Source organism: Peromyscus leucopus, chromosome 7, assembly GCF_004664715.2.
Source record: "Peromyscus leucopus breed LL Stock chromosome 7, UCI_PerLeu_2.1, whole genome shotgun sequence".
NCBI classification, from domain to species: Eukaryota; Metazoa; Chordata; class Mammalia; order Rodentia; family Cricetidae; genus Peromyscus; species Peromyscus leucopus.
The window spans coordinates 87,435,839-87,462,964 of record NC_051069.1 but is presented as its reverse complement, the minus strand read 5'-3'; the positions used below and the strand labels follow the sequence as shown (position 1 = coordinate 87,462,964).

General features: G+C 42.0%; 1 protein-coding gene across 1 annotated transcript; it reads right to left on the bottom strand.

Moving 5' to 3' along the window:
* LOC114693560 (fas apoptotic inhibitory molecule 1-like) lies at positions 1-27,037 on the bottom strand. The gene is given in 7 exon segments (XM_028869986.2): positions 1-449; positions 2,715-2,764; positions 19,885-20,079; positions 20,082-20,112; positions 20,441-20,573; positions 21,580-21,636; positions 26,888-27,037. Coding segments are annotated over 6 exon segments (603 nt in total). The 5' UTR covers positions 21,624-21,636; positions 26,888-27,037; the 3' UTR covers positions 1-299.
* Between the last annotated feature and the right edge of the window lie 89 nt (positions 27,038-27,126).

Here is a 27,126-nt window from a genome sequence, read left to right as displayed (position 1 = left end):
TGGACACAGCCAGCAGCACCAATTTATTTTACAGTGTTTACTATAATCAAGGTTACTGTGGTGAGAGGTTAGTGGTTTTGGTCCATATTTTATTTTCCATTTGAATTAGAAACACATTAGTTAAAAAATAAATTTTTATGATTCCACATTTTTCTGACCATTGGAATATTACAGTTTCAAGTAACAAAAGATACAAGTAAAAACATTGCAGACAATCTACCAGTATGTACAGAGTGAACACATTTAATTACCGCAGCCATTAGTAAGTCCTCTTCAGCTCAGAACTCACTGACGAGCAGTCACTGAGGGCTCTCTGGGATCTCCCTGTTATCCACAATGAGGGTGTGGACGATCCCTTCTCTCCTCTTCCCGCTGCTGACGGCCTTTATGTAGCAGTCGTGGCTCCCAACACTGAAGTGTGTCTCAGTCCCATCATCTACAAACTCGCCCTAGGACAGCAAGGGAGGACGCATCAGTGTTCCAGAAATCTCTGCCGGGGCACTAACACCATCTAAAACGGACTGGTCTTAATGCCAAGCTCTTCGAATAAGAGCCCAATTATGTACACAGCCCTGTGATTTGCTGTAATTTCCAAAATCCTGAGTGATCTTAACTTTCAGAAGAAAGTTCTGTGTCCACAGTGTAGACAATGTTTACAAAACTAAAAACGGTGAGCACGTCAATAAACATTTCTCAGTTACTTATGCTATCCCAGCTTATGGGCATCATTTCACTGTCTTTACAATAGCTGCCACAAGTATTGTTACTATTCTCATTTTATAGATACAGAAACTGAAGAGCAACATACTTAATGATTTGCTGAAGGCCTGTCCAGTAAGACGGAAGGGTTCCCACCAGAAACCCAACTTCCTCCAGGTGTAAGATAACCAGGTAACCAACAGCACTGACCACTGAACCCCACAGCCTTGACTAGTCTAAATGATATACAGGGTTTCAATGTTAACTATAGGAAGACCTAGCATGAAACAATGCAAAAGACTAGTGACTTTTTTTTTTTTTTTTTGAGACAGGGTCTCTCTACATAGCCCTGGCTCTCTGAAACTCACTATGTATATCAGGCTGTCCCAGAACTCACAGAGAGTCACCTGTCTCTGCTGTCTCTTGAGTGATGGGATTAAAGGCGTGCGCCACCATGCACATCTTTATGACATTTCTGATATACTGATTTAAGTTAAACATTAAAATTAACCCACCTTACATTTCCTTTTCATGTTGCTACTGGAAAAGGTGACGTTACCCACAAGTCTCACACTTACGGTTCATATATATTTCTACTGCATGGTGTTACTCTACAGTGGAAAGGCAGGAGTTCAGGACAGAAATGGAGTGTGCCAGCAGCTTTCCCAAGCAGACTTAAACCCTGTCGGCATGGGCTGGAACTGAAATCCAGTGCTAGAGGCCCTGCTTAGCCACAGGTCCTTACAGCACAGCCCATCTGAGCATCACAGAGGCCGAGAGTGAGTGAGCCTGGAGTCCACGCTCTCTAAGCAACAGTAAGCACTGGAGCATCCGAGGGAGCGCTTTCTGAGCTCTGAGCAGCTCCAGCAGGTGGGCTTTAGAGGCTCTGCACCGTCAACCAGCCCAGGAATGCCCTGGGGCGCTTAGTTTGGAAGAAGCTTTGAGGGCCAGACAAAGGTTGCTACCACTATGTCTCTGAGTTGCTTCTTGGCAATTTCATGCCCTGATGTGATGATCCTGGGGTGAAAATATGTGTGGCACAGGAGTAGGGCATCTGTGCTTGTGCACAGACCAGGGCAGGCTGATAGGGAGGCGGCCTGGACAGCTCTGCCGCTGTAGCTACAAGCAGGCAATGGGGTTACAGAGGGCTGTCTTCACACTGGCTTCCTGCCAGTTACTAGGAACAAGCACATCATAGATGAATATTGATTTTAGCCTCTTTAAAGTCACATGCACTTGTACTGAAAACCATTATTCTGTACAAATGACATACATTGATGATTTCTAGAAACCTACCTTATTGTCAGTTTTTGCAGTACTGAAGATGGACTCTAAGGCCTCACACGGGCTAGCCACATGAGTGACCTACTACTGAGCTACAACCCTAGCCCTGGTTTATTAAGATTCATTTTCATTAAAAAAATTTCTTTTGAGAAGCAGGATGTGGTGGCACACACCTTTGATTCCAACACTTGGGATGCAGAGGCAGGCAGAATTCTGAGGTTGAGGCCAGTCTGGTCTATAAAGTGAGTTCTAGGATAGCCTGGGCAACACAGCGAAACCTTGTCTCAAAAAAGCAAAACAAATTTTATTTGTATATATTTTTAAATTTTATGTGTCTGCATGTTTTACCTGCACGTATGTCTGTGCATTAGATGTGTGCCTGGTGCCAGTGGAGGTCAGAAGAGGGCATTAGATCTCCTGAAACTGGAGTTATAGATGTTTGTAAGCAATCATATAAATGCTGGGAATTGAACCCAGGTCCTCTGCAAGAGCAACAAGTGCTTTTAACCATTGAGTCATTTCTATAGTTGTGTGTGTGTGTGTGTGTGTGTGTTTGTGTGTGTGATCATTCCTAACGTATACATGGTACTGGGGATCCTAACTCAGGTCCCTGTGCATGCAGTTTAACTGACCAGAGCCATGTCCACAGCTCCCATCCCCCCACTCACACCCGGTTCTAGAATGAGGAACTGTTACTCACACACACTAGGAATAAACAAATGGCAACTTACTGCTGTCTCCAGTTTTTGCCCATTGCACCAAACATCCATAGTATCTTTTTCTGTAAGAGCAACAGACATTTCAAAAGTTATAATTCTACAGTTAAGGTTAACTTCTCTGTGAAAGTTGGAGACACTATATTTCTAAACTGTACTCAACATTCTAAAAGTCAGTACTTTCAACATCTTTGAAACTCACAAAGTTTGAAGAAACTTTGTTCATAGCTGAAACTAGGTTTTTTTTAAATCTTTTTTGTTTGTTTTTGTTTTTTTGAGAGAGAGAATGTTTCTCTGTGTAGCTCTGTCTGTCCTGAAATTTGCTTGAAAGACCAGGCTTGCCTCAAACTCAGAGTGCTGGGGTTAAAGGTATGTTCCACCATGCCTAGCTTTGAAATCTTTTAAGAGAAAGTCATGGTCCCATCAGAATGTGATAAAAAATCTTGTTAAACAAAGCAAATGCTGAAGGACAATCTTGGTAAAGGAGGTTACACACAAATAAACGAAGGAAGAAGGACCTTAGTCATAGGAAACCAGCTTAATAAATTTAAACCAACATCGGAAATGTGATTTACATCAGGGACTAGGTGACTTCTGCCTCCTATGCTGACAGAGCTAAGAGGATGATGGCATAAAGACCACGTACCTTGGGGTTTGTAGAAAGCAGACAGTAGGAACTTAGTTTTTAGTTTCTTCCTGGATAGAACAATAATCTATTTTATAGTGGCTTTACTTTGGAAAAAAACTACTAGATTGTAAGGAAAAAGAGATCAAACATGTGGTCTCTACAGTATGGAGGACAGGGCACACAATGCTGCTGCAGCAGCATGTGGTCTCTGCAGTATGAAGGACAGGGCACAATGTTGCTGTAGCAACCTCATATAGCAGTTTGCTACCATAATTCACTGCCAGGTGGGAGTCCCCAGTACTTCCTATCAACATTAGTGTCCTAAGAGTTGGCTGGAAGAAGACTATCATCACCAGAGTCAGATGAGCAAGTAGAGAGAGCGCCTGTGTTTGTGACCTGCATGGGCACCAGGATCCAAGGACAAGTCTGCCCATGGGTCATGTCTGAGGGCCCAGACAAGGGTGCGACTCTGGCAGACTAGCTGCTGTAAGGGCACAAGCCCACGGGGGTTATCTTCTCCCCACTTCCTGAGCCAGGTGGGCACTTCATTTAAACTATAGGAAGCCTTTGAGGTAGGCTAAATGTGGCCAGGGGAAGGCAGTGGTGGCCTCAGGATATGTGCAGGGCTCACCCCAAAGGCAGTCTGAATGTGATTCACACATGGTCAGAGGCAGGGAAACACAGCTGATCACAATACATGGCTGAACACCCAGTGCTGAGATCTACAACAGTTGTAGTGAGAACTGGCCATTAGTCTATTTACTAAACATGCATACATATTCAGGTTATCTAAATTATCTAGAATGGTTTGCCATAAGCAACATAGCTAATCCAGAAACCATAAAAGAAAAATAGAAAAACATTTGAAAGACCATGGACATATATAAGCAAGGTCATACAACAATGAGCCAACACTGCATTTTGAGGCCATCTCAATAGTCAGAACAGAACAAAAACAGGGGCCCAAATAGTCAAATGCTCTCTAACCTAGTGGTTCTCGACCTTCCTAATGCTCTGACCCTTTAGCATGGTTTCTCATGTTTTGCTGACCCCTGACCATGAAATTATTTTGTTGCTACTTCATAACTAATTTTGCTAATGTTATGAATTGTAATGTAAATATCTGATATTCGACCTCCAAAGGAGGCACAACCCATAGGTTGAAAACCACTGCTCTAACCCTTTCATAACTAAAATTTCCATTAATAAGTGATGGCTGCAGTGAGTCACGACATCCCTGACCACATCATGGTGATATTCAGAAAGATGGATGAAACAAATTATTAAAAGCTCCAGTAAGAAAAAATGAGAGTCACACAGACACAAAACCCATTTAAAACAGTGAAGAATAGACTGTGGGAGTGAGACCTTCATAACTTCTGAGGAAAAATAATTTTGTTGTACTCAACAAAAATAGGAACTCAGCTTAGAAGCCAAGAAATGTTTAACTCCTTAACCAGAGGAATAGTCCCTTAAAGATGTCTTTTAAGGAACAAGTTGAAACTGGGAACTGCCTGTAGTAACTGGCTGATCTAGTATCTATGAAAGCAAAGCCCAGGTGGCCACATTGGAGAAGGTTGGGAGCTCCTGCTCTCCACCAGAATGGAAACAGACAAAGAATGTCTTCTTCAAGAATGAAAGGGATGGGTGGGTGGGGGGTTGGAAATATGGCTCAACATTAAGAGCACTGGCTGCTCTTCTAGAGGTCCTGAGTTCAATTCCCAGAAACCATATGGTGGCTCACAACCATCTATAATGAGATCTGGTGCCCTCTTCTGGCCTGCAGGGATATGTGAAGGCAGAACACTGTATACACAATAAATAAATAAATCTTAAAAAGAAAAGGAAAGAATAAAAGGGAGGAGCTGGAGAGTTGGCTCAATGGTTCTGAGCACTGACCTGGGTTTGATTCCTGGCACCTATGTGGTAGCTCACAACTGTCTGTAACTCCAGTTCCAGGGGATCCATCGCCCTCTTCTAAGCCCTGCAAGTACTGCAAGCATGTGGTGTATAGACTTGTATAGAAGCCAAACACCACACACAAAAAATAAGAAAAATTTCAATTGCTTTTTCAAGACAGGGTTTCTCTGTGTAGTTCTGGCTGTCCTAGAACTCACTCTGTAGACCAGGCTGGCCTAGAATTCAGAGAGATCCACCTGCCTCTGCACCTCCAGCCCCCAGCTCAAAATTTTTTGAAAAGAAACTCAAGCAATACAGATGTGAAAAAAATGCTGACATAAGAAAATGAAAGGTTATATAAACAGCACGCACGCACGCACGCACGCACGCACGCACGCACGCACGCACGCACGCACGCACGCACACTTGAGACCTGGAAGTCGTACAGACAGGCAGGGATGAGGAAGTGGGGTGGTTGGGCTAAGAGCCAATGAGAAGGCAGAACAGCAAGGCAATAAAGGTGCAGGTTAGACAGGAAGAAGCTGTTTCTCTCGGGGGAAGCTACAGAGGCATGGTGAGTAAGGTTAGCTGGTGGTTATCAATATTTCTCTGATCGCTATGGCTTTCACCCCTATATTTGGCTCTGTGTTTATTTAACAAGACTGTTTAGAAATTCATCTACAATTGCCACGTGGCAAGAATTCTTTAAACAACTGTTAGTGGACATACAGGCCAGGGGTTACAGGCCCTCAGGCCCAGATGGAGCTACAAGCGATCTCACTACACACCAGCTGCACCTACTTGTGGCCAGATCTAAAACTCACGTGGCCAGAGCTACAAGGGGCTGGAGCTGCAAGCAGCTAGACTGCTTTTGGGTTCACAGACCCCTGGATCACACCTGAAAGGGCTCAGGTCAGAACACGTGGCTGGACTTCAGCTTTTAGCTTTATTTTCTCCTTGTAGGTAAGTGCTTGCTCTCTCTCTCTCTCTCTCTCTCTCTCTCTCTCTCTCTCTCTCTCTCTCTCTCTCTCTTTCTGCAACCATTCTAGGTAGCTGCTTTGAAATGCCCTTGGACTTCTACTGTTCTACGCAGACTTGGTAAGTCAAATAAGATATCAGATATCTTAAAGGGAAAAACTAGTTAAAAGAGAAAACTTCCCCACATTAAAAAATGGGAAATATCATTCCAATGGAAGGAAATTGGTCTTAGTTTAATAATACATTAGTCAGTCTGAAAATGGAACAATTACATGAGAGGATAATTAATGGTGATGGGATGTATGCAACATCAATTATACATATTTGTTTAATTATCCTTATTTTGCTATTAAAAAAAGTTGGTCAATTTAAATGCCAAGATAAAAGCTTTAGAAAAACCTGTTAAAATGAATTATAGAGAAATTCAGACTTGGACAGAAGAGTTTAAAGGTGAAATTATTTCAGAATTGAATTATACGGTTACAGAGAGACAGCCTGTTTACAAACAACCAAACTTAATTTATCAGGTAGCCATACAAGAACTACCTGCTCAAAGGCATGTACAAGTTAATTGGACTCCAGATGAAATGTTAAATTTAAAGATATTTAGGGAAGCTATAATATCCTATGGCATGCATTCTTCATTTGTAAAGCAAATGTTAAACTTGTGGTCAACTTATAATAAAATTATTCCTCAGGACTGGAAAGAATTAGTAACCGCTGTCCTGGAACCCTGAGCACAATTACAGTGGCACATGTGGTACAGAGATGAGGCTAAGACAATAGAAAATCAATATAGAGCTAGAGGTGTGGAAATTTCCCAGGATCAGCTTTTTAGAGAAGTCCAATACGCTGAAATACAAAGACAATGTTTATATGATAACCAAACCTTAATTCTATGCTATGTGGCAGCCATGAATGCATGGGACAGAATTGAGGAAGCAGGAAAGAAAATTGAATTATTCACAAAAGTTATACAGGGCCCAAAAGAATCCTTCACGGATTTCTTACAAAGGCTGTCTTCAGCAGTAAACAGAATGATACCAGATTCAGAAGTTAGACAGATAATAACTGAATCTTTGGCTTTTGAGAATGCAAATGCAGCATGCAAAAGAATAATCAGGCCATTAAAGGCAAGATCTGCACCCTTAGAGGATTGGATGAGGGACAAAATGTTGAGTCTCATGAACATGATGATATGTGGGTAGGAGAAGCATCAAAAGTTTTGAAGAAAAATGTCAGATGTTTTGGGTGTGGAAAATAAGGTCATTTGAAAAGGGAGTGTAAACAGGGCATTCCTAGAAAGAATGTTTATTCAAGTAACAACAGCAACAGACTGCCCTTCCCTTCTGGATGATGCAGAAGGTGTAGTAAGGGAAAACACTGGACCAACAGAATGTAGCTCAACAAGGGACAGACAAGGTAATCCTTTGCCTCTGTCCACAGGAAACTCCCAGAGGGGTCTCATGCAGCCCCCACAACAAATTAAGTTCAGACCTTTCCTGCCATCATAGAAGAAACCCCCACTCAGAGCAATTAAATAACAAAATGCCTATTGGAATAAACCAGGCTGCCTGGGGTGATAGATCAGCTGTAGCAGAGAGAACAGGAAATTCAGGAGGAACCATAAAGCAATTTTTTTTGGAAACTTCTATAAATGAACATAGACAAAAATTAAAAATATGAGTAAATGACTTTTTCTTGGACGGTTTAGTAGACACAGGCATGGATGTGATTAATTGCACCAGAATTTTGGCATCCAAATTGGCCTCTTCAGGAGGTAAATGTTCACCTGTTAGGGATTGGAACATTATCTCAAGTGAAACAGAGTGCAAGATGGCTTGAATGTATAGGTCCAGAAGGTCAGAGGGGTAAATTAAAGCCATATGTGGCTAAAATAGCTAAGAACTTATGGGGCCATGATTTATTACAACAATGGAACACTCAGATTAACATTACTCCAACCTCAGAAACAAATCATAGACTAACACATTTCTGAGAGAAATATTAGAAGATATTATTCTAAAGAGTGGTCACCAGCCATCCAGATTGTACAAGAATAGGGTACAACAACTGCTGATCTTTCAAAGACACCAACAGCTCTACCTTTAAAATGGTTAACAGACAAGCCTGTATGGGTTCAGCAATGGCCTTTAACAACAGAGAAACTGCAGGCTTAAGAAGAGCTGGTACAAGAGCAGTTAAAGCTCAGCATATTGACAAATCAACCAGCCCTTGGAATTCTCCTATATTTGTTATTAAAAAGAAATATGGTAAATGGAGAATGGTGACAGACCTTAGAGCAATTAACAAAGTAATTCAGCCAATGGGCTCTCTACAATCTGGAATTCCTTTGCCTACTCTGTTACCTAAAGGATGGCCTCTTATAGTTACTGATTTAAAAGACTGTTTCTTTTCAATACCCTTATAAGAAAAAGACAGAGAAAGATTTACATTCATGGTGTCTACTTGTAATAACAACTGGTTAAGAGATATCAATGGACGGTTCTACCACAGGGAATGTTGAATAGCCCAACCCTGTGCCAATATTTTGTACAACAGCCATTGAAAATAATATGTAAACAAATTTCCTAAATCTATAATTTATCATTGTATGGACGATATTTTAATAGTTGACTCAAATGCAGATACTTTAGAAAGAATGTTTGAAGAAGAAAATTTTGCCTTGTTGGGGATTACAAATTGCTCCTGAAAAGATACAAAGAAAAGATTCTATTAATTATTTTGGATATAAAATAGGTCTACAAAATATTAGACTCCAAAAGGTGCAAATTAGGAGAGACTGATTAAGGACTCTTAATGACTTTCAAAGATTATTCAGAGACATTTCCCATCTACGAAGTATTGCTGGGGTAAAAAATGATGAACTGAGAAATTTGTTCAAAACCTTAGAAGGCGACAAGGACTTAAACAGTCCAAGAGAATTATCACAAGCTGAGAAAGAATTGGCCTTGTTAGAAAAGAAAGTACAAGAAGGACATGTAGGTCATGTAGATCCAAAGCTTGATTGTATTTTGGTTATTTTATCCTCTAGGCATTCTCTTACAGGAATATTAATGCAGAGGGAAAATATATTGAAATGGATATTTCTACAAAATAAACAGAGTAAAAAAATTAAAAACTTATGTGGAAAAGATCTCTGACTTGATTTTAAAAGGAAAATTGAGACTTCATCAATTAGCAGGAATAGACCCAGCAGAAATTGCCATACCTTTAACTGAGGAGGTTAAATTATGAGCAGAAAGTGAACTTTGGCAAAGAGCTTGCAGTAATTTTTTGGGAGAGATTAACAGCAAATATCCCAAAAGTGATAGAATTGAACTTATAATAGAGAGCTGATTGGATTTTGCCTCACATGGTATGGGAAAAACCCCTATCTGGAGCTTCTACATTTTATACAGATGCAAACAAAAAAGGAAAGGCAGGTTACAAATCAGAAAATTTAAGTAAAATGGTTGAAAGAGCTTATAATTTGGTTCAAAAATCAGAATTGTATGCTATTCTGTTGGTATTAATGGATTGTTTAGAACCTCTCAACATTGTTACTGACTCTCAGTATGTTGAAAGTATACTGTATTACATATTACATATTGTAATTACATATTGAGTATTACATATTGTATTACATAAAGTATTACATATTGAGACGGCAGAATTTATCCCTGATGAGTCAGAATTAACTTCACTATTTATTCAGTTACAAGATATAACCAGCATCCCTTATATATAACTCACATTTGATCCCATATAGGTCTGCTAGGCCCTCTAGCACAAGGAAATGATGAGACTGATAAATTATTGACAGGAAATGTGCTGGAGGCCTGATAATTTCATAAAAAACATCATGTCAACAGTAAAGGTTTAAAAAAGGATTTTTCCATAACCTGGCAACAAGCCAAGGAAATTGCTTGTTTTTTTTTTTATGGATTGGTTTTTTTTATATATTGTATACAAATTATATATAGAGAGATTGATATTGTTAGAAAATGCTGTATGTATATTTCTAATCTTGTTCAAGATATTATACTTATATAGTTCATTTAACAATGTAATGCAATGTGCTAATCCTTGAATGTTATTATTACCAACTATTAAGATATAAAGAAATGAAAGTTAGTAGTTAGATATTACAATCGAACTTGTAGTCATATTAGGTATGTTTTCAAGGTTAAGCAGAGATATATTTTAGATGAACAGGTCATCTTCAAACTCTTCAGAGATCTACAGAATATGGCATTTAAAATGTTTTAGTAACTTAGAATTTTTCTTTTCTTCCTTCCTTCCTTCCTTCCTTCCTTCCTTCCTTCCTTCCTTCCTTCCTTCCTTCCTTCCTTCCTTCCTTTTCTTTTTTTATGACTATAAGACATGTCGGCTCCTGGCAGCACCAATCTACTTCAGAGATAATATGGGCATTGAAGAAAACTGCATATGGAGTTAAGCAGTTCACTGTGGCAAAAGTTAGCCACTGGGCAACAAAGTGCCCTCGAATCGACTGCTGAAAGCATACTATCCAAAATGGACAGACAGGACACAAAACAAAGGACTACCAATTTTGCCAAAACAAGTGCGGTTGTGGCTTTAGCAACAGGTGTGCTCTGAGGCCAGAACAATATGGCACCATCAATGAAGTGGCTTTGCAATCCAGAAAAGGTAGAGCGCCCCTTTCTTTGAAGGCAGCTGAGGAGGCAATGGACCGATGGCTTCTGGTGTGCAGTGGAACAGTAGCTGAAACAGTTATTCTTGAAGGAGTAACTAGGCTAACGGAGTCTAACCTCTCAATGGTAGACTGGCATTTAATAAAAGAGATGAAACCACCCACAAGCCAAGAACAGACAGCCAAATTCCAAAAACACCAACCATTTCTGTAATTTAAAATCCTGAATCATGACAGGATATTGGTGGAATCCAGGTTTATCTGGTACATGGACTACTCGCACCAAATATAAGGTCGAGCTGTAGGCCTTGTGTACCTCCTACTTCACAAATGAATCTGTCAAGATATGCTAAGCCTATAGGCTGAAGATGATGCCCCAACAGTGCAGAGAAACCTCAGGTGACTGTCCAGGCAGCTGGCAGTTTTTGTCAACTCACATTTTTTTTGGAAGCTGCTTGTTTGTACTTCCTGCTTTACTAGGTAATATTATTTCCCTCTTGGGTCTCTGAGAGAGTTGAAGATTAGATAGTTATAGGTATAGTTTTCCTTGTTAAGAATTTCAGGGTGGCGCACGCCTTTAATCCCAGCACTCGGGAGGCAGAGCCAGGCGGATCTCTGTGAGTTCGAGGCCAGCCTGGGCTACCAAGTGAGTTCCAGGAGAGGCGCAAAGCTACACAGAGAAACCCTGTCTCGAAAAAACCAAAAAAAAAAAAAAAAATTTCAGAAAAGAAACTCACTAAGAGGTGTAAAGTGTATAAATTTCAAAAACATTATAAGATAGTTCTCTGTTAGTAATATAAGTTAGGATAGAAGTGAATCAGGTACATTTTGGACTTACCAAAATAGAATAGATAATGGAATATTTTCTCTGAGTTTGTCAAATGCAAATTTGCACTAGACATTGTTGGTGTATTTATTGCTTATATATATTGTATATAGCTATTGTACTTATTGCATATAGTTTTTCTTATATTAGTTATAACTTTTTTATTTTTATTAGAAAAAATGTGGGAAATGTGGTGATATTTTATTTGTATGTTAATAAATAAAGTTTGCCTGGAGATCAGAGGACACAGATAGCCATCCATAAACCAAAGTCAGGCGGTGGTAGCACACGTCTTTAATCTGATCACATGGCAGGCAGAGTCTCTGTGTGTTCAAGGACACAGCCAAGCGTGGTGACACATGCCTTTAATCCCAGTACCAACCATAGAGAACTGGAGGTCTGTACAGACAGGCAGTGACAAGGAAGTGAGGTGGCTGGGCTAAGAGCCAATGAGAAGGCAGAACAGCAAGGCAATAAAGGTGCAGGTTAGACAGGAAGAATCTGGTTCTCTTGCGTGAAGCAACAGCAGGTAACATGGTGAGTAAGGTTTGCTGGTGGTTATCAATATTTCTCTGATCGCTATGGCTTTCACCCCTGTATTTGGTTCTGTGTTTCTTATTTAAAAAGACTGTTTAGAAATTCATACACACACACACACACACACACACACACACACACACACTTTCCCCACAAGAAAAGAGAATGCCAGGCCCAGTGGTGGTGGTGGTGGTGGTGGTGGTGGTGGTGGTGGTGGTGGTGGTGCACACCTTTAATCCCAGCACTCAGGAGGCAGAGGTGGGCAGATCTCTATGAGCTCAAGGACAGCCTGGTCTACAGAGTGAGTTTCAGGTCAGTCAAGGCTACACAAAGAAATCCTGTCTTGAAAAACCAAAATAGATAGATAGATAGATAGATAGATAGATAGATAGATAGATAGATAGATAGACAGACAGACAGACTTTCCCCATATTTAGTCAATATAGTACTTGAAGTTCTAGCTAGAGCAATAGGACAACAAAAGGAGATCAAGGGGATACAAATTGGAAAGGAAGAACTCAAACTTTCACTATTTGCAGATGACATGATAGTATACATAAGTGACCCCAAAAATTCGATCCAGGAACTCTTACAGCTGGTAAACACCTTCAGTAATGTGGCAGGATACAAAAATAACTCAAAAAAAATCAGTAGCCCTCCTATATACAAATGACAAATGGGCTGAGAAAGAAATCAGAGAAACATCACCCTTTACAATAGCCACAAATAATATAAAATACCTCGGGGTAATTCTAACTAAGCAAGTGAAAGACCTGTATGACAAGAACTTTAAGTCCCTAAAGAAATAAATTAAAGAAGACATCAGAAAATGGAAAGATCCCCATGCTCATGGATAGGTAGAATTAACATAGTAAAAATGGCAATCTTATAAAAAGCAATCTACAGATTCAATGCAATCCTCATCAAAATCCCAACACAATTCTTCACAGACCTGGAAAGAACAATACTCAACTTCATATAGAAAAACAAAAAACCCAGGATAGCCAAAAGAATCCTGTACAATGATACCTCTGGAGGTATCATGATCCCTGACCTCAAGCTCTATTATAGAGCTACAGTAATAAAAACAGCTTGGTACTGGCATAAAAACCAACATGTAGACCAATGGAACCAAACTGAAGACCCTGACATTAATCTGCATATGTATGAACACCTAATTTTTGACAAAGAAGCCAAAACTTTACAATGGAAAAAAGAAAGCATCTTCAACAAATGGTGCTGGCATAAATAAATGTCAACATGTAGAAGATTGCAAATAGATCCATATCTGTCACCATGCACAAAACTTAAGTCCAAGTGAATCAAAGATCTCAACATAAATCCAGTTACTCTGAACCTGATAGAAGAGAAAGTAGGAAGTAGTCTTGAATGCATTGGCACTGGAGATCACTTCCTAAACATGACACCAGTAGCACAGACACTGAGAACAATTAATAAATGGGACCTCTTGAAATTGAGAAGCTTTTGCAGGGCAAAGGACACGGTCAATAAAACAAAATGACAGCCTACAGAATGGGAAAAGATCTTCATCAACCCTACATCTGACAGAGGGCTGATCTCCAGAATATATAAAGAACTCAAGAAACTAGACATCAAAATAACAAACAGTCCAATTTTAAAATGGGTTATAGAGCTAAACAGAGAATTCTCAACAGAAGAAGCTCAAATGGCTGAAAGACATTTACAGAATTGCTCAACATCTTTAGTCATCAGGAAAATGCAAATCAAAATGACTCTGAGATACCATCTTACACCTGTCAGAATGGCTAAGATCAAAAACACTGAAGACAAGCTTATATTGAAGAGGATGTAGAGCAATGGGAACACTCTTCCACTGTTGGTGGGAATGAAAGCTTGTACAACCACTTTGGAAATCAGTATGGCACTTTCTCAGAAAATTTGGGATCAATCTATCTCAAGACCCAGCTATACCACTCTTGGGCATATACCCAAGGAATGCTCAATCATACCACAAGGACACATGCTCAACTATGTTCCTAGCAGCATTATCTGTAATAGCCAGAACCTGGAAACAACCTAGATGCCCCTTAACTGAAGAATGGATAAAGAAAATGTGGTACATATACACAATGGAGTACTACTCAGCAGAGAAAAACAATGACATCATAAGGTTTGCAGGCAAATGGATGGAACTAGAAAATATCATCCTGAGTGAGGTAACCCAGACTCAAAGACAAACGTGGTATGTACTCACTCATAGGTGGATACCAGATGTAAAGCAAAGGAAAACCAGACTGCAATTCACAGCTCCAGGGAGGCTACCTAGTAAAGAGGGCCCTAGGAAAGACACAGGGATCGCCCAGTGATGGAGAAATGGATGAGATCTACATGAGCATACTGGGGATAATTGGGGGGCGGGGATAATGGAGGGCAAGGGTCAGGGAAAAGAGAGCTTAGGGGAGTGGGAGGTCCCAGTTGGATCAGGAACAGAGTGGAAGAACAAGGAAAGAGATACTACAATAAATGAAGACACCATGAAGCAGAGTGCTGGAGAGGTCCCCAGAAATCCACAAAGATGACTCCACTATAGACTACTGGTAATGGTCGAGAGGGTGCCTGAGCTGATCTACCCTGGTGATCAGATGGCCAAACACCCTAACTGTCATGATAGAACCCTCATCCAGTGACTGATGGAAGCAGATGCAGAGATCCATGGCCAAGCCCCAGGCGGAGCTCCAGGAGTCCAATTGATGAGAGAGAGGAGGAATCATATGAGCAAGAGATATCGAGACCACGATTGGAAAATATACAGAGACAACTAGCCAAACTAGTAGAAACACATGAACTGTGAACCAATAGCTGAGGAGCCCCCATGGAACTGGACTAGGCCCTCTGGATAAGTGAGACAGTTGTTTAGTTTGAACTGTTTAGGAGGCCCCCAGGCAGTGGGACCAGGACCTGTCCTTAGTGCATGAGCCAGCTCTTTGGGAACCTAGTGCCTATGCTGAGACACTTTGCTCAGCCTTGGTGCAGGGAGGATGGGACTGGACCTGCCTCAACTGAATGTACCAGGCTCTGCTGACTCCCCAGGGGAGATCTTGCCTTTGAGGAGGTGGGAATGGGGGGTGGTTTGGGGAGGGGAGGCTGGAGGGTGGGAGGAGGGAGGACAGGGGAATCTGTGGTTGATACATAAAACAAATAGAAAATCTCTTAATAAAAAGAGGGGGAAAAAGAAATTTTTACATACACACACACACACACACCCCCCACAAGAAAAGAGAATGCCAGGCCCAGTGGTGGTGGTGGCGGACACCTTTAATCCCAGCACTCAGGAGGCAGAGGTGGGCAGATCTCTATGAGCTCAAGGACAGCCTGGTCTACAGAGTGAATTCCAGGATAGCCAGGGAGGGCTACACAAAGAAACCCTGTCTTGAAAAACCAAGATAGATAGATAGACAGATAGATAGATACATAGATAGATAGATAGATAGATAGATAGATAGATAGATAGATAGAAAGAAAGGAAGGAAGAAGAAAGGAAGAAGAAAAAAGAAGGAAGGAAGGAAGGAAGAAGAAAATAAAAGAGAAAGTCAACAGGAAAGTCTGGAAACATAAGTTAAGAACTGTATATAAAAATCTGATTCATATATAAAGAGAATGGAAATGGGGCAATTTTGAATAATGGACACAGATTATAAAAAGAAATGTCTTCCAATTTTTTTGACTATATACTGAAAAGACTCACCACATTCATGAGAAAATCAATTGAAACTGATCATTCGCACAACATAGGATTTTTCTCTTCTAGTAAAAGTACTGGCCTTCCTTCAAAGAAAGGGATAGAATTTATTTGGGAGCCCAGGTAAGGACAAGCAGAGTGGTTAAAGGCTCAGCGTTCTCATCAACACTTCCTGCGGAGGAAGCCATGTCTGTGTCACTTGCTTTTCTCTTGATCTGGCAGAAACAACTTACCAGAGGAGAGGGTTATTCCGGAAATTGCTTGAGGAGATACAGACCACAATGGCAGCGAAAGTATGGCCGTGCTGCTCTGTGGCAGGAGTGGGAACTACTGTGTTACACTTTGGTGGGCCAGGAAGCAGAGTTCAGCAGAAAGCAGGTTGGCCTAGCAAACTCAAGCCTTGCCCATGGAGACCTACACGGGCCAGCCAGACCCTGTGCCCAGTAGGTTTCATGGCCTCCCCAAATGGGGCCACCAACTGGGGACCAAGCAACTGGATTCAAACACATGAGCTTTCTGGGACATTTCAAATCCAAACCATACTACCTAAGATTCTTGAAAGAAAATGTAAACTGAGAATATTAGATAGTGAATCTGACTTTCAAATGCCCCCTGCCCCCCTCCCACATACCCCAAAAGAAACATACAAACAAAAAACCCAAAGGCTATCAGTATACAAGAACTCAAAACACTGTTCCCATGAGCCCTTCTTAAGTGATAACAGAAAAAAGATTGAGGCAATCACAATGGCCAGACAGAAGCCGCAACATAATGACTTAATTTACATGTAAGTGTGGGTTGACAGGAAGAGGGCAGAGCACAGAACAGCTATACATCCTGACAATGTGAGTACCACACACTGAGGATGGGGCAAAACCAGTGTAGAAGTCTTTTGGTAACTACAGTCATGAAGGTAGCACTGCTAGTATTATTAAATTACCACCCACATCAGCAATTTGGCAAAGGCAAATAAGTAGTTATGTGATATTGTAATTCTATTATCCTGTGTGTCCTTGAGAAGGAAGACTCTAAGTGTGGACAAAAGGGAGATATAGATGTTAGATAAGATTAAGCAAAACATATACTGCTCAATTTGACCTGCAAGTATCAATATGAACTCAGAAGACACCTTAAAGAAAAGATCTCTCAGAGGCAGGCGGATCTGTGAGTTCAAGTCCAGCCTGGTCTACAAATCAAGTTCCAGACTAACCAGGGCTACACAGAGAGACCGCATCTCAAAAAAACAGAAAAGAAAGGTCTGTCCCTATCTTTTCTGCTTTCCTTCTTCCTCTATCCTACTACCATCCCCTCGTTCTCTATCTTTTATATCTATCTATCCATCCATCCATCCACCCACCCACTACCCACCCACCAACCTAATTTCGTTGTTCTGCTCACTGAAAATTGGGATATGATGAAAGAACACTCAGTATTTGGTAAGATTATGCTCTTGAAATACATTTTTATTCAATATTCAAGTCTAGGCAAAAATATTCAAAACAGCTCGAATCATCCGTTATGCCAAATCTGAAGGAAGTCGCCAAAGCCCACTAAGATTATGCCAGAAGGACTCAGGAGCCACTCTAAGGAGCCTGTGGTTCAAAACAGTACATTTTTGTGACTCACACCTATAATCCAAGCACTTGGGAGGCAGAGGCAGAAGTACTAATAAAAGTTTAAAACCAGCCTGGGTGATAACATCAGGCCGGCAGAGATGGAGCAAGATCCAGTCTCAAAACAAACACACATGTACACAAATTCTCCTCTCCCAAAAAGAGACATTTTAAGCATTAATGAAAGCGAGAACTGCAATGTACTAAAGTGAAGCAAATTGTTTCTATTTCTGTATTAACAATGATTTAAAATTGCAAACAATTCAGTAGTTTGAAGGCTGGAGACTAGAGGGAATAACACAGCTACTCTGCACTTCCTACATGAAATGTAGGTCTCTGCAACCCAATGAGTATGTGACTGGGAGTTTCCAGTTGGACAAACACCTAGATAGGAAGCAAAGAATGAAAAAATCCAAGTATTACAATTTGGCAACAATTGATGAATGAATGGTCAAGGCGTTAAGCATTAATAATTGTTGTAATGTTTAATCCTGGTTGTCAGCTTATCTGGGTCTGGAATCAACTAGAAGGTAAGCCACTGGGCACATCTGTAATGTTCTTGCTTGGGTTATTTGAAGTGGGAAGATCCATGCTAAATGTGGGTGGCACCTCCCAGTGGTACCCCTGATGAAAAGGGCTAAGAGGAAGCTTTGCCTGTCTGCTTGCCTTCACTCTAGGTAAATGCATCTACCCTGATGCTGCTGCATCATCTTTCACTGATACCAGGTCCCAGCTTGATCAGGCTTCTTCCACTGTGGACTGAAGACCAGTGGGGTCTCCAAGAATCCTTCAGGCCTTCAGTGACAGGTTGGTACTACTAATGCATCAGATTCACAGAATGAACCAGGCTTTCAGCCTCTCCAGTGTGAGACCACCATTCTTGGAATACCCAGACCATAGCATATAAGCCAATGTGATAAATCTCCCACACACACACACACACACACACACACACACACACACACACACAGAGAGAGAGAGAGAGAGAGAGAGAGAGAGAGAGAGAGAGAGAGAGAGAGAGAGAGAGACCTGTTCCTCCAGGGAGCCCTGACTAATACAGTTGTCAATATTCAAGGGAAAGAAAAAAAAAAAAAAAGACCAACAAACTGTAAGTTGATTTTGCCAGAAAGAAAATCCAATAAAACCTAAATCTGACAATTCTTCAGTTAGCTACCACTTTACAGAAAACATGGGAGAGGAACTTTACAAACCACAGGCATTCAATCAGCAAAACCCAGGCCACAGGAAGCACCAGAAGCCAAAGTGACTTTTATAGTAAGTAATTAATTCAGGTTCTTTTATTTACTTCCCCTTTTTAAAAGGATAGTTTTACTCTGTAGCCCAGATTAGCCTCAACCTTCTGGTTCTCCTGTCTCAATCTCTAAAGTGCTGAGATTTCAGTTATGAGCCACCATGCCTGGCTTTTCTTTCTTTTTTTTTTTTTATGTGATTTATTAGTTGATAAAGATTTCTGATCTAAAAAAAATAAAAATAAAAATAAAAAAAAAATCCGGGCTGGAGAGATGGCTCAGAGGTTAAAAGCACTGACTGCTCTTCCAGAGGTCCTGAGTTCAATTCCCAGCAACCACATGGTGGCTCACAACCATCTGTAATGAGATCTGGTGCCCTCTTCTGGACTGCAGTCATACATGCTGTATACATAATAAATAAATAAATCTTTAAAAAAAAAATCCAAACAAAAGCCCTATCTGCTAATTTGCTAGCACCCAACTAGAATGTGGACCACCAAGGCACGGTCACAGTTCCTTTTGTCTGTGTACCCTCAATACTTGGGAGACAGACTATCTTCCTTTTGAGAGGCAGTTAGTAAAGACAACCCAAACAAACGAATTAAGATGACTTATTAAACCATTTTCACTTAGTAACATGAGGAAGAAATGCGGATGCCAGAAGAGTAAAAAGGTCACTTCTTCAAAAGCCTCCTTTCAGTTGGACTTTGATGGCTCTGATCTAAGGGAACCCTGCTCCTACTGTGACCTGCCGAAAATTCTGTCCTAGTGAGGAATCTTAAATCTCTAACTGCTTTTTATTTATAAAGAGAAATACCAAACAATCGATGTCTGCATTAATATTACTTCTTAAACCCAGGATTATAATCATTAAATCCAACTTATCAAACCTCGAATTAAGACACCACATACAAAACCCAGTGGACTACAAGAATACCCATTCCTGCAGGAAGGAGAAGTGCAGCTAGGCTCCCATTTCCTCTCCAATGAAAGCGCCCACAAAAGTCTGCAGCGCAGGACATCACCAAAGCCAAAGGTTCCGAAACAGCCTGACTCACCCAAAACAACTCTCAAGTCCTCGCCATCCAGCTTCAGTACCCAGGTGTTGGTGGTCTTTGATCTGTTCTCCAGGTACTTCTTGAGACTCTTCCCATCGATTTCCAGAGTGTACTCATACGCAAAGCCACTGACAGCATCTATGTTTATGGTGGCTTTGGTCTTTGCAGCTCCAACATAGAAGGTTTCTTTCCCACCAATTTGAACATCCACTCTTTTCTTATCTCTTCCTAGATGATTATATAAGAGTTTAATAAACACAAACAGAAAAAATTAGTAGTTAATTTTAAAAATAATGTAAAAATTCAGACTGTCCAAATGGCAGTACTATTTATATTTTTATTATTTCATGTAACGGTTCCACAAAGTGGTCACTCTAAGTTTAATGTTAGATGTTCTAGTCTGCATATTCTGTAATGACCATTAGATTGCTCTATATAAGTGAAAAACAACCAGTCAGAAAACAAAACAAAACAAAAACTTTACTTATTAAGAAGCTACACTGACAAAACCCAGCTTCACTGTCATGTTTTACAAAGTCACATTACGTTTCCCTACCTTCCCATCCACGTATACAACTCGTTTTCCTGATGTGGTCCCATGCTCAAATTCAATCTTGTGGATTCCATCACTTAATGCAACATCCCAAACAGCTACAAGATCTGTCATTTTTTCCAGGCTATAAAGAGGGCTAAAGGAATGAAACAAAGCCATTAGAATGGGCCAAAACAGTAAGAGAATGACTAATTCTTCTACCATGAAAATACCAGATTTTCAAAGGTCCTAAAATTATAAAATAATTAAGTGATATTTCTTGATGTCCTACTCACAGCACATACAACTGCTTTCTCTCTCACACTGGCTCTTCCCTCAAGAGACAACTATGCACAGGTATAGTCTAATAATCCCAAAGTCACCTCAATACTAATAAGATTAAGACTGTAACAGTTAATCTCCGACAGCACTCTGGGCTAGGCTGCTCTAGTACGTGGAAGGTCAGTAAAAGTCTCTACTTTATGACCATCTCCACAAAAAAAAAGTTCAGAGATTAGGGGTTTTTCCTTTTTTAGATCAAATCAATCCCAAACAAGAATTCTTTCAGAACCAGTGCCTAGGGATTTGTTTTAATAACAACAACAAAAGAAAAAAAAAAAAAGGTGTTCTGATGTGTTATTCAAAAACTATCGTGGAAGCATTTGATACTGATCTAGATTGTAAGCTGTGAGAAGTAACATGTACTGCACATGAGGGTCACAGCTGACTGCAACTAGCCAGTCACTAAATCACAGACGCCTCTCTGGGAGATGGACGCTGTCAGCCCCTTACAGGAAGTACAGAGCCACTAAGGTTCTAGCCATGGTCACAATGATAACAAGCGGCAGGAGGAGCAGGCTTTAACCAAGGACTCTGAATCCAACACTGTTCTCCCTGTATTTCCTTCTCCGCTTGTTTTAATCTCTTACTTGGCATGCTGTCAATCATTTTCAAGCGGTTGTCAAGACGTCTGTGCTGAGAATCGGTGGAAAACGATGCCACATCTGCGGCGGCCACATCCACACAGGTAATTCACTACCCTCCTCCCAGTCAGAGAGTAGAGCCTGCATTCTGCAGTGGCACAGACTGCATGTCCAACAGACACAGAACTCTCCCGTGGACCTATCCTAACCGTCCCAGAATCTTCAAAACAAGACATTTACCTTTCATCGTCGTCAAAGATAGGACTGTCGTCTCCAGATGCCATGGTTAGCAACAGTCTGCAATCCAATTAGCAGCCAGGAAAGAGAAAAGCAGAAATGCAGCAGAGAGAGGTTGGAAGCAACAAAGACCACTACAAAGGGTTTTTTAAACTTTGCAATCCTTTTGTAAGTTGCCTGCATGTTCCGATGAAGTTGCATTTATGCACAAGAGAGGGGCAGTCTTTTGTTTTCAGAGTTTGAGCACACAGATCAGCCACTTTTCTATGCTAAGTATTTATAATTTCTTAAAAATCGTTTGTTAAAACGGGAATAGACTCTAGTTTATCTTGAATATTACATCATATTAGAGCAGCAGGAGCCCGAGGCACCCTCCTACTCCCAAGTGTCTCAGCCTGGAGCATGGGGAGCCCCATGGATCTGAGGGAGTGCTTTAGGGAACACTTCAAACATTAAGATAAACAGCCTTACCCAGTGGACATGTAAAACTCCAAAGCCAACAGGGCGGTGGCACCGATACTCAGGGTGTGATTTAAAATCCAATCTTTACAGTGTATTTTAGAAGGTTAACATATCTCCAAAGAAAGTGTGAATTTGTGAGAAGTAGCTAGGAATATGCTGGCCTATTGTGTGGGAGCAAAGTTTATCCACTCATTTACGGAAGCCAGTAAGTCCCCAGTTACAGGACTGGTTCAGTTCACCAGCAGAGTCCCAGCGAGAAGCAGAGACCAGTGCCGGGTAATGAGGGCACTGCTGTGGTGTCAGTGAAGTTTCACAAGCCGGAAGTGCCCCTACGCTCACATGCGCAGCAGACACAGCGGGGAGAAGGCTGCAGTGCTAAAGAACTACTCAGAAGCAAGATATGCAGACATGCACAGGAGGCGCGTCTGAGAGAGCCACGGTGAACAGCCCACTCCTCCAAAGCTGTCCTAACTTTGGCTGTGGTTTGCTCCCAAGACCTACTCCAGTTCTAACACTCTCCCTAATGAGTGCCCCCCCACCCCCCCCCACCAAAGTGCTCTCCCTTTGCTGACAATGGGAGACTGTCAATCCCTTCTGCTGGAAAAAGTCCGGAGCCACAAACTGCTTTTCAAATATGTCAGAGAAGAAAGGTTTCCATGCATAGTGATGGAATACACCCAGTGGTGTAGGATAACTGCTGGAGGCAATCTCTGTAAATCAGAGAGAAGGAAGGGATGTCACTAAAATTTTGCTATACAACTTTTAGAGTGTTCTAGGAAGTTCACCACTCAAACCTGAAAGTGTTGATGTATTTTGGATTATAAAGAACTCCAAATATTACTAAGATGCACTAATTAAAGCACAGGGGCTAGAGAGATGGCTCATTGGTTAAGAAGATGTACTGCTACTTCAGAAAACACTAGTTCCTTTCCTACCACCCAGGTCAGGCAGCTCACAACCACCTGTAACTCCAGCACTAGGAGGGTCTGACTCCTTCTTCAAGACCCTGAGAGCACTCTCAAATGCATGCACATACCCTCCACATGCATACACACAGAATTTAAAAATAAGTTTTTTTTAAAAAGATGATGCATGGGATCACCCCGATTATAACACCCTTTCCAACCCAAGTATAAAAGACACTGGCTGACTAGGTGTGGTGGCACACACCTTTGGTCCCAGTATTTGGGAGCAGAGGCAGAGTCAGGCAGACCTCTGTGAGTTTGAGGCCAGCCTGGTCTACAGAGTGAGTTCCAGGACAGCCAGGGCTATGTAGAGAAATCCTATCTAAAAAAAAAAAACCAAATAAATAAATAAAAGGCACAGTGAGTCTTCCACAATGAGTTGAAAGGAAAGTTAAAAACCAAGATTATGAGGGCTGGGGGGAAGTGGACTGGGGGAGTAGGAGGAGAGATGGGGGTATCTGTGGTTGGTATGTGGAATGAATAAAAAAATTTCTTAATTAAAAACAAACCAAGATTACATTTTATCTTTAAAAACCATTCTAAACTATCAACAGACATTCATACATGTAACAATTATTCACAGATATTTAGAAATTAGTAATTTTTTTAAAGATTTATTTATTTATTTATTATGTACACAGAAGAGGGCGCCAGATCTCATTATGGATGGTTGTGAGCCACCATGTGGGTGCTGGGAATTGAACTCAGGACCTCTGGAAGAGCAGTCGGTGCTCTTAACCTCTGAGTTGTCTCTCCAGCCCCGAAATTAGTGATTTTTAAGCCTGCCAGTGGGGCACATGTCTTTAATCCAGCACTCAGGAGGGAGGGGCAGGTGGATCTTGGTGAGTTTGAGGCCAACCTGGTCTACAAAGTGAGTTCTAGGACAGCCAAGGCTACATAGATAAAACTCTGTCTGGAAAACACACACACACACACACACACACACACACACACACACACACACACACAAAGAATCAGTGATTTTTCACCCTCTAATAATTTAGTGTGTACAACTTAGGAGAAAATTACATAAAATGGTCAGAATAAGCAACTACCTGACAAATTCTACTTATATTTGTGTATATTAAATTGGCAGAATACAGATTACAAATAAATACAAAACTAATTTCTATGTGTTTTTTCTATAGATACAGTCAAATAAGCAAAAGGCTGCCTTAATGCAAGTTAGCAACATTTCAGTTTTCCATACTATCCACTGTTTTTAAGCAAACAAACCTTTTTTGTTTTTATTATTTTATATTTTAAAATGTGTGTGTGTGTGTTTTTTTTTTTTTGTGTGCGCGCGCGCGCACACGCGCATGTACGTGTGAGTACAGGTGCCCATGGAGGCCATAGGGGAACAGCAGATCTCCTGGACCTGCAGGTACAGGTAGGTGGTCCTGTGCCTCTGGAACCCTGCTCTCCAGCAATAGCAGGAGACCCTCCTAACCACTGTCATTTCTCCACCCCCCGAAGACTTAAGACTCCTTTTTAAAAAACTGTAGAACCTTTTAATAGCATTTGTGGCTTCTGAAAGGTTTTGAAGCATCGAATTCTGCGACATTTTCAAGGAGAGAGAAACTTAAAAGTGCCTTCTATGAAAGGATTAGACCTTGTCACAACCCAGTCATACAATTTCGAAAGAAAAGTCACAACAAAACACAGTGAGCTCACCTCGTCTAGACTCTCTCCCGCTCACTGTGGGGAAACCAAAGTAATAAGACACCCCTTTAAGAGACACCCCCACTGCTATTCCTAGGTTCTTACCATCTGTTCAACTTTCCAACAAGGCCACAGAGGACACTGGGTATAAGAACATTTTTCCGCCGGGCGGTGGTGGCGCACGCCTTTAATCCCAGCACTCGGGAGGCAGAGCAGTGGATCTCTGTGAGTTCGAGGCCAGCTGGGCTACCAATGAGTTCCAGAAAAGGCCAAACTACACAAGAAACCTGTCTCGAAAAACCAAAAAAAAAAAAAAGAACATTTTTCCACAAGATCCCATCTAGAAATGTAATCCTCATCAACAAATCTCACATGAACGTTTAAGAACACGTTCGAAACAGCTCTGCAAAGGTTCTGCCTTTGGGTTTCCACTAGTCTTGTGACCTGTGATCTTACACATTTCATTTCAAGTTCAGCACTTTAAAAGTTCACTGGAGTAGTAACTGATGGAAGCAGATGCAGAGATCCATAGCCAAGCACCAGGCCCAGCTCCGGGAGTCCAGTGCAAGAGAGGAAAGGGGGAGTCTATGGGGGGCGGGGGCGGGATTAAGATCACGATGGAAAAATCTACAGAGACAACTGAACCAAGTTCATGGGAACTCACCAACTTTAGACTGACAGCTGTGGAATCTGCATGGGACTGGACTAGGCCCTCTGCATATGGGAGACAGTTGTGTAGCTGGGTCTGTATGAGGGGCCCCTGGCAGTGTGATCAGGATCTATCCATGGTGCATGAGCTGACTTTCTGGATCCCATTACCTATGGTCCTACCTTTGCTCATCCTTGGGGGGGGGGGGGGGGCTTGGTTCAGCCTCAACTGAATGTACCAGGCTTTGCTGTCCCTGATGGGAGGACTTACCCTTTTGGAGAAGGGATGCGGGGAGGGCAGGAAAGGGGGAGCAGAAGGAGGAATGAGAAGGGGATCTGTGGTTGGTATGTAAATTGAATAAAAAAATTTTTTAAAGTTCACTGGAATTGCTCTGTTGGCCCAACAGTTGTTTTTGTTTGTTTGTTTGCTTTTCTTAAATCACTCCGGCTGTGGTCAATATAATTCACATTAAACCTTTCCATTCCCACTTTGTTCCATGCCTGCGTTCTGACCTAAAGTCAGACCTTACTGCTACCACTCTGTCCTGTGCCACATCATGACCTACACAGGTCTGCTTTTAGCATGAAACATTACAAAGCAGCCAACAATCCCCAAATGACTAATGACCTGCTAAGTACTCAGACTCCGTGGAGATGATTTTACTAGAAATTGTATTTTCAAATATCCATTCAGTGTTTTAGAAAGGGTACTAACTTAATTATGATGACTTCACCAGGCAGTAACTAACACCGCCCACAATGATATTTACATGAGCATTAGTTACAAAGCAGAGGATTTTCACACTCTTGGGTTTACACGCTGTTACAGGTGAGATTAAATGCCACACGAGATCGGTTAAACAGCAAAACAACTCACGCTGCCTGTCCCACCGTCTTCAACCTTAAGTAAAGTGTGATTTCGCTGGGTTTCATTGAACCAATTCATTCCATACCTGAGAAAGGTTTCCAAGTCAGCCTTTGCAAGAGAGAAACTACAGAATTCTAGGAAGAGACTGACAGAATCCCACTCTGGCCGCTGGAAGATAACAGGTCCTGCATTAAGCAACTCGAGTTGAGCGTATTGCAATACTAGGGCAGATCAGAAATAAATGTACCCCCAAAGCCAACCTGCATGAAGGAACTAGAACAGAGCTAGTAAGGATGCTGCAGCGGGCTGCTCCCAAGAGCTCCGGTCCACCGAGTACCTACAGCAGGGTTAGCTCGGCCTCCCCCAATCCCCGGGAGGTGTGTGTGCTCGGTTCACATCTCTCCTGGGTATTTCCGCCAAGGCCGCGCAGGATGCGTCTGCTGCTGCACACGGACTCTGACCGGTCCGAAGCCGGAGGACCCCGAATTGCGCCGAGAACGATGCGTCGACGCACCTGGGGGTCGGCAGCTGCGCCCCGTCCGCACTGACGGGCCCGGCCGCCTCGCACCCGAGTCCTCCTGCCCTGAGCCCACTGTGGCTCGTTGTCTGCCGCCCGAGGCCTGGGTGCCACGCACCTCGGAGCCCGCGCGGCCGAGCCGAGCAGGAAGCGCCCTCCCGAGCCGCCAGCGCCGCCTTCCGCGCTCACCTGCCCGGCGCACGGCCACCGGCTCCCGATTCCGCCGTGCAGTCTGCAGCTAGCTTCCACCGCCGCGCCCGCCCGGTTCCCGCACCCACATGCCGGGATCTCAGCCTCCTACTGCCTTCCGGGCTCAGCAAGACACCCGCCCACTGCCAACTGAGCCTGCGCATGTGCGGACCCCACCCCCACCCCCGAGGCCCCACCCACCCGCCGCCCAAGAGCCAATTCCCGGTGTCCGCCTCCCG